The 7,306-nt window shown below is 45.8% G+C and overlaps 2 protein-coding genes across 2 annotated transcripts; one reads left to right on the forward strand and one right to left on the reverse strand.

Annotated features, from left to right (window-relative positions):
• The first annotated feature begins 1,021 nt into the window (after positions 1-1,021).
• On the forward strand, positions 1,022-6,088 carry thr (three rows). Its single transcript, XM_070284092.1, has 4 exons — positions 1,022-1,436; positions 1,502-2,491; positions 2,552-5,887; positions 5,953-6,088. The coding sequence occupies exons 1-3, from the start codon at positions 1,110-1,112 to the stop codon at positions 5,861-5,863; spliced, it is 4,629 nt and encodes a 1,542-aa protein (XP_070140193.1). The 5' UTR covers positions 1,022-1,109; the 3' UTR covers positions 5,864-5,887; positions 5,953-6,088.
• Positions 5,986-6,957, reverse strand: LOC108072918 (MORN repeat-containing protein 3). The gene is made up of 2 exons (XM_017164257.3): positions 6,492-6,957; positions 5,986-6,146 (listed from the first exon to the last, which is right to left on the reverse strand). The coding sequence occupies exons 1-2, from the start codon at positions 6,910-6,912 to the stop codon at positions 5,986-5,988; spliced, it is 582 nt and encodes a 193-aa protein (XP_017019746.1). The 5' UTR covers positions 6,913-6,957.
• Between the last annotated feature and the right edge of the window lie 349 nt (positions 6,958-7,306).

The following is a 7,306-nucleotide window of genomic DNA, read 5'->3' on the forward strand; positions in this document are numbered from 1 at the left end:
GGGGTTATTTTTTCTTCTTTTTTTTTTACCAATTTAACTAAAAAGACTATTTTTCGATTTTTATACCCTTGCAGGTTATTATAATTTCAGTCAGAAGTTTGCAACGTATATATTCTTGATCAGCATCAACAGGGGAATCTTTCTAGATATGTCAGGAAGAAATCGATTTTTTGGCCATTTTTGCAAAATTTTTGATTTTGATAAAAAATTGGATTTTTTAAAATTTTTAAATGAAGTATGCAGATTTATTAACTGTAGAAAATCTTGCACAGAACAGTTTTCCGATTTAAAATTAATGCACTTTTGGCCGAGTTATGATATTTTTAATTTAAAAAAAATCAAGAAGTTTTTTAATATAAAAAATCCGATTTTATAATACAAAATAATATTTTTCTAAGTCAATGAACCATTTCCGACCCCATAAACCATATATTTTCTTGATCAGCATCAACAGGGGAATCTTTCTAGATATGTCAGGAAGAAATCGATTTTTTGGCCATTTTTGAGAAATTTGATAATTTACATCATTAAAATTAGCAAAAATGGCCAAAAATTTTGATTTCTTAAAATTTTAAATTTGGTATGCAGTTTTTTTAAATTAATAAAAACTAACCTAAAACTGCTTTCCGAATCGAAATTAATGCATTTTTGGCTGTTATGATATATTTTAATTGTTACCTGCAAGGGTATACAAACTTTGGCTGGCCAAAGTTAGCTTTCTTTCTTGTTTTACTATATTTTCATCCACTTTAAGACATTATTATTATTTTAGAATTTCGGTTGTAATTTTCTCTTTTTCTTTCTCCTATACAAAACTCAATTTAAAGTTTAAGCTACAAATTATTAACAAATCAGTTGATTTTTTAAAATATAACAAAAGGTTATCGAAAATATCGATAGACATTTGCACTCCTTTTGGTTTGAGTCCTTGCTGTAGCTGTATAACTTCTTTTCTCAGTATTAAGAAGTATATTTTAGTATCTTTATAATCCCAGATCCGTGTTTTGTGACCTGGTCACATTGCTTCTCAAAATCTGGCGCAAAGCAACGCAAAAAACAGGCGTCGTTTAAATGTTTTTGAATTAAATGTGACAAATCCAAGCGACGAAATGCCTGGTGATATAGGAAACCAACTGAAGGGCACGCGCAGCGATGTCGAGGCCGCCTGCCGAACTGTGGAGGCGGATTTCCGCAAAATCACGGATGGACTGCAACGCGGCGGCACAACGGACGCCTTGTATGCGCTGCGCTACGAGTTGAGTGTTTTGCGCCATATTTGCTTTGCCGTCAAGGAGAATCCCCACCAGAACAGTGATCTCTTCGGGGATATAGTGGCTGTCATGCTGCCCCACGTGCGTCCTTGCGAGGAGAAAGCCAGCCTGTGGGAGGCGCATCTCACCAGCCTGCGCTACATCCTGCATGGCCTGTGCCAGGAGGTGGGTTTCAGATTGATATCCTTGCTAGTTTAGTGGCTTATTGAAAGATTTTTTCTTGTTCCCAGCGATCTATAGGAGCCTGCCAGAGGCTGTATGGCCTCTTTCGAGCGGAACCCTGCCGCCTGCAGGAGGAAACGGACCACAAAGTATATCTGGACATCCATTTAGCCCACTTTAATGGCATCTATACACTGTTGCAAAAGCAACTGCTGCCCCTGGAGGCCTCCAGCCAGCTGTGCCAGGCCCTGGAATCCCTGGGAGAGCTTTTCGAGGCCATACGCGTGAAGAAAATTACAAAAACCGGGCCACTTTTAGAGCGACTCAATGAATCATTGTTCGGCAAGCGCAGCAAGACGTTCCACAAGTCGCTAAGCCTCCTGCCCTCTGAAAGTCTCACCAAGATGCTCGGCTCGTTACTAAAACTGCTGGCCAGCAGTTCCACCTCGGAATTGAGTAAACAATTCAGCGAGTACTTAAGCTTTATGCTGGCTTTGGTACAGATCGACATGCTAAGCCCGGAACCGAGTCCACAGCTGTCTTTGCAGCTGCTGCGCATGTGCAAGGAGCTCTACCGCCAGGAGACCAACCTTACCTACGCCCTGCAGCTGCTCTATTACTACCTGAAGCTGCTGTACGTTAGCGAAGTTACGCCCAACTTTAAACGCACCTACATTGACCTCATCAGGAAGTTTCAAAACTTTCTTGAGCTTAAGGCGGCCCCACAGGCCACGGAGCAGTGGCTGACAGACCTGCTGGTGGCCATCCAGCGACTGCAGACTTTGGTGCAGCAAAGTAGCAGCAAACTGCAGTCACCTTTTCAGGTGTTTTGGCAGCAAATGGAGGGCGAAGACAGTCCAGAGGCATATGCAGCTCACTTTCAGCTGCTAAACAGCTGTGCGGGCCTGGCAGTTAATGTAACCCGGAGTTCCTTGGCCATCAGTTGCCCTAATGAGAGCTGTACAAGTGTGCGTAGGCACTGCATGCTGGCCTTTGGCTTGTGTGCTTTGGATGCTTACATCAATTGGCAACCAATGCAGGAGCAAAAGAAGGATAAGGTGAGTCTTTGAGGCTGGATTTATCATTACATCTTCATTTATTTGCTTTGCTTTTTACAGGCTCCTCATAAACCCCTTCTGGGCATTCTCACCTTGACCTTGGATGTGGCCAAGAGCCTCAAGTGTCTGGGTTCTGGCAGCACGGAGCTGATCAAGCTGGTGCGCCAGCTTACTCATGTGGCTGATAAGGTTTCATGTCCTGAGCAAATGTCCTTGCTTTGGCATCTCCTGGGACCTTTGCAAAAGCTGAGACCCATGATTACGCATCAGGAAATGCGTGGGCTGCTGCGGCGATTGTTCAAGGCCAGTGTATATTGCAAGGATCCCCAGATGGCCGGAGGCCTATGCGCCAGCTACTTGGCTTCTATTACAAATCCCGCCCGTTTGAGGTCTCAGATTTGTACGTATTATCACCAGCAGGGCAAGGAGGAAAGGGAGATTCAGAGGTGTGTCTACGAGTGTCACGAATCCTGCCCCTTGCCTTATCCCCTGACTCCCGCCGAAAAGAAGCAACTGTACGACACGGATATGTTTGCAGTGCTGCATTATGTGAGGAGTCCTTCTGTTTCACTTTTGAAGTCTTTAATACGCTGTCGGTTGAGTGACTATCATTTGGTGCTTTTGGCCAGGCAGTTGCGCAGCGATGGTAGCATATTGAAGGAGTGCCAAGAGCTTATTGCTAAGCTTAAGGCTAGGAGCTCCCTGAACCGCCTGGATTATCTATCCCTGGGTCATGCCCATGTCAGTTTGCTATTGGAAGCCTTGGAGTCGCAAAAAACCACAGTTTCCTCTAAGGAAACAGGTGAAAATCTGCTGGAAGAGCTGCTTCTGCGGCAGAATCTATCAGAGATCAATATCCAAAGGGAACAGCGTCTGGTTGACTTGGCCAGTGAAGCCATTTTAGGCTTTAATAACTTCTTTTCTAGAGCGGATGAAGAGCCTCTAAGTACAGAGGAGACAGCCATAGACTGGGAGGTCTTGATAGACGATGCTGTTTCCGCCGCCATGGCCTTGTCCACCATGGGCTATCAGGCTGAGGCAGACCAAGCCTGGCTGATGCTTTTAAAGATTGGCAGCTTACTAGAGGATCGCTTTACCTATCTACGCGCCTTGACACACTTTTTGGCTCAGCAGAAAGTGGATTCACGCTTAAAACTCGATTTGCCCCAGGAAGTGAAGCGGGCAGAGGAAATCCTGGACGATTTATGGCCACAGCTGCCTAGTGGCAGATTCTTCAAGCGGCAAGACACCACGGTAATGCTTTGCCTATGCCAACTGGCCAGTTATTATGCCAGACAAGAGTGCTTCAGTCAGGCTCAGCTCATGCTCCTCCTGGTAGAGCAAATACGTGAAGAGTTGCCCGAACGTCTGGGAAAGAACGACATAGTCTCGATCACCCTGCAAGCAGTACGCTTTCGTTTGAGTTATGAGCAAAAGAACCCCGAGGAACATCCTAGAATGCCCTCGCCTCTCCGACAATTGGACACGCTGCAGGATAATGTGAAAAACTTTTGTAATCTCTCCAGCTTGGATGGAAGCTACCTGCAGCTGCTGCTCTCGTCTTTGGTTCGCGAAAGCACAGAATGCTCGGCCAACAGGCTAAGCGAACGACTGGCCTTCTCCAATATTGTGCTCAAGTTGGTCCTGCAATCGGGTTTGGCTTTAAGGACCATTGAGGTGTTCCTGGCCTGGCTGTGGACGAATCTACAAATGGAGAACCTAGACCGGGCTCAGTCCAAGCTGCGACTCCTAGACCACTGCCTGGGCATCAAGCGTTTAAAGCCTAAAGAAGCGGAGCCTGTAAAGAAGACAGTCCCGGATCCAACCTTGAGTGATTTGGCCAGCAACATGCAACTCCTGCAGCTGGTAGAGCCCATTAGGAAGCAACAGCAGCCAATAGATGTGGACTTGCCGAGCATACTCAGCCTACGGCCAAATAGTCCCAGTTCCCAGATTAATCTGAATCAATACTTGAACCTGAGCGAGGCTCCCTCGGTTTTACGTGGAAATTTCCAGCTGCAAAGCACCTACTTCATAATGGGTTGCCTTCATGCACGCCTCTGCTTCCTCAAGAGGGATAGCGACCAGCTGGAAGACTTTTATGAAAGCGCGGAGATCAGGCTGCAAGAGAAACCCGAGCTGAGCGCTTTCATGGGCTCCATGCTGCAGGTCCAACAGCTTTATAAGGCCCACTATCTGCGTTTTAGGGGACAGCATCTGGAGGCCATAACTGTGGCTCAGCTGGGATTGGAAACGCCGCTTCAAGCCATGGATATTGACTATAATTACAACTTTATGACGCAGATGAAGACGGCGGAACGGGAGATGATGCCTGAGGAGGAGGAGAAGGAGAAGGAGAAGGGGGTAGAGGAGGAGGAGGAGGAGGGGGAGGAGTTGGAGGAGGAGGCTGAGGCGGAAGAGGTGAAAGAGGCGGCAGAGGCAGTGCCCAAGAATCTACGAAGAGCCTTGAATTTTAATCTTTCACCGGAAAGGATAAATCAAACCCCTTTGGCGGCCAAGGATAAGGAATCCCACTGGAAGTCCGCCAGGAAGGGACTCAAATTTAAGATTTTCTCGGATTTGGAACTGCGCCCGCCAAGTTCTGACAGTAATAGTAGCAGTGGCAGTTCCAACGAGAATACTCCGCCCTTGAATTTGGACGCCTGCCAGGCGATCGTGTTAAGCGACGATGATGAGTCACCAGTTAGCTCCTTGGTCAGTTTGAAGCCCTACGCTCTAACCAAGACCACGGAGAAACCAAAGCCCTCCATCTTACCCAAGACCACGGAGAAATCAAAGCCCTCCTCCGTACTCCCTACCACCGAGAAAGCAAAGTCCTCTGTCCTAACAAAGACCACTGAGAAACCAAAACCCTCCTCCTCTTTAGCTGAAACCATCGAGAAACCTAAGGCTTTTCCCTTACCCAAGACCATCTCCTCCGCCCTTCCTATCACTGAGAAACCAAAGCCCTCCTCCCTAAGCAAGACCACCAAGACACCAAAACCCTTATCTCTACCCAAGACCATCGAAAAACCAAAACCCCCTTGCCTACCCAAGACCACTGAGACACCAAAACCCTCCTCCTCCTTGCTCCCAACCAGCGAGAAACTAAATTCCAAAGCCAAATCCAAACTCAACATGGCCATCTATGTGGATGATAGTATGGAGGAGGCAGCAGCACCAACGCCATCACAGAAAGTCACCGGACGTAGCACCAGGACAGCAAGAGCCACCAAGCCACCGGAGGAGACACCAAAGACTGCGGCGCCCACTTCCAGGAGACTCCGACGAGCGGTGACAGTGCCGGAACCAGAGCAACCCACAGAACCGGAGGCCACAGTCACGGGCACACGGAGTCGTAGGAAAAAGTGACTTGGAGACTAATTTACTTAGTTTGTAAGTTTTTTATTGAAAAAAGTGAGTTTTTACCTATATATATAGCATTATTTTGAAATATATAGTGTGCTAAGAAATTAAACAACTTTCGGGGAAGATCAACGGGGCAGCTGGAGGGGCATTAGTGAGGTCCTGCAAATGTCCTGGCTCCAAAAGCCACGCTGTATGCGCTGGCCATCATCCTTGTTGCCATGGTAATACACTCCGGAGCCTGATTTGCAGCCATCTTCAAATTGACCCACATAGCGATTGCCATTTGCTATTGGGGGGGCATTTTTGGAATAGAAAGAAAAAATCGATTTTATATCGAAAAATTATATAAAAAATCGATTTTATATCGAAAAATTATAAAAAATTGTATTAAAAATCGATTTTATATCGAAAAATTATATAAAAAATCGTTTTTATATCGAAAAATTATAAAAAATTATATAAAAAATCGATTTTATATCGAAAAATTATATAAAAAATTAGTCAAAAGTTTGTAAACGAAAATTAAATGCTTTCAAGAAAGATAAACCTTAATATTTCATAGCGTTTTTAAGTGGATTTTTGAAATTGCAATTAAATTTCTTTGATAAATCTTTAATCATAACTCACTTACCCATAAAAAGCACTCCTCTGCCATGCATTCGATCCAGTAGCCACTCTCCCACATAGACCCCACCATCGGCCTGCCACAAGATGCCCTGGCCACTGCGTTTATCCGCCAGCCACTGGCCGTAGTAAACCGAACCATCCGGATAGAATTGCTTGCCCTCGCCACTCCGCTTATTCTCCTCCCACTGACCCACATAGACGCGTTGTTTACTGCCATTGGGCTTCTCCTGTCGCAGAGTGCCATAGCCATGCCGATGGCCATGCTGCCACTGGCCTTCGTAGACCAGACCGCATCCGGATTTCTTTACGCCATAGCCATGGTGTTGGTTGCCCAGCCACTTGCCCTGATACCTGCCACGGCCATTGCCCCCGGGATAGCGTTGGCAACGAACACCGGAACTATAACCACTTGCCGGGCACGACATGTCCTCGATGACTGAATATAGAGGAGCTAGAAACAAAAAGCAAGAAGCTAGGTGCCCCCTATGTTATCATCTTGCGGTGGCTTTGGTGCCATGTGGTGGCTGTGTGCGTGCGGTGTCACTTTTTCTAATCAAACCGAAGCCACAAGCAGCATGTCTTGCCACCATTTGACTCTCTCTTGGGTTAGGAGAAGGGACAACACGCAACCCTAAGGAGGCCAAAGACATTGCCTCAATAGAAAATCGTTTGTGCTGGTTATGTAGAGGAAATTGTTTCATTAGGGGTATAAATTACAAAAGGGAAAGCTAGTTAGCTAGAAGAGAGTCTTGTTTGAACTGTTTTAGGTTGAATTCAAGAAACCCCCTTAAACATATATAAAACATTTATATAAAATAT

The sequence above is a fragment of the Drosophila kikkawai genome, chromosome 2R, assembly GCF_030179895.1.
Source record: "Drosophila kikkawai strain 14028-0561.14 chromosome 2R, DkikHiC1v2, whole genome shotgun sequence".
Classification (NCBI taxonomy): domain Eukaryota; kingdom Metazoa; phylum Arthropoda; class Insecta; order Diptera; family Drosophilidae; genus Drosophila; species Drosophila kikkawai.

Bases quoted from the DNA above. Each gene is read 5' to 3' on its own strand.
- thr (XM_070284092.1), top strand. From the start codon at position 1,110: ATGCCTGGTGATATAGGAAACCAACTGAAGGGCACGCGCAGCGATGTC. The intron at 1,437-1,501 runs GTGGGTTTCAGA...TCTTGTTCCCAG, and splicing joins TGCATGGCCTGTGCCAGGAG to CGATCTATAGGAGCCTGCCA. The intron at 2,492-2,551 runs GTGAGTCTTTGA...TGCTTTTTACAG, and splicing joins AGGAGCAAAAGAAGGATAAG to GCTCCTCATAAACCCCTTCT.
- LOC108072918 (XM_017164257.3), bottom strand. From the start codon at position 6,912: ATGTCGTGCCCGGCAAGTGGTTATAGTTCCGGTGTTCGTTGCCAACGC. The intron at 6,147-6,491 runs GTAAGTGAGTTA...CCCCCCCAATAG, and splicing joins CAGAGGAGTGCTTTTTATGG to CAAATGGCAATCGCTATGTG.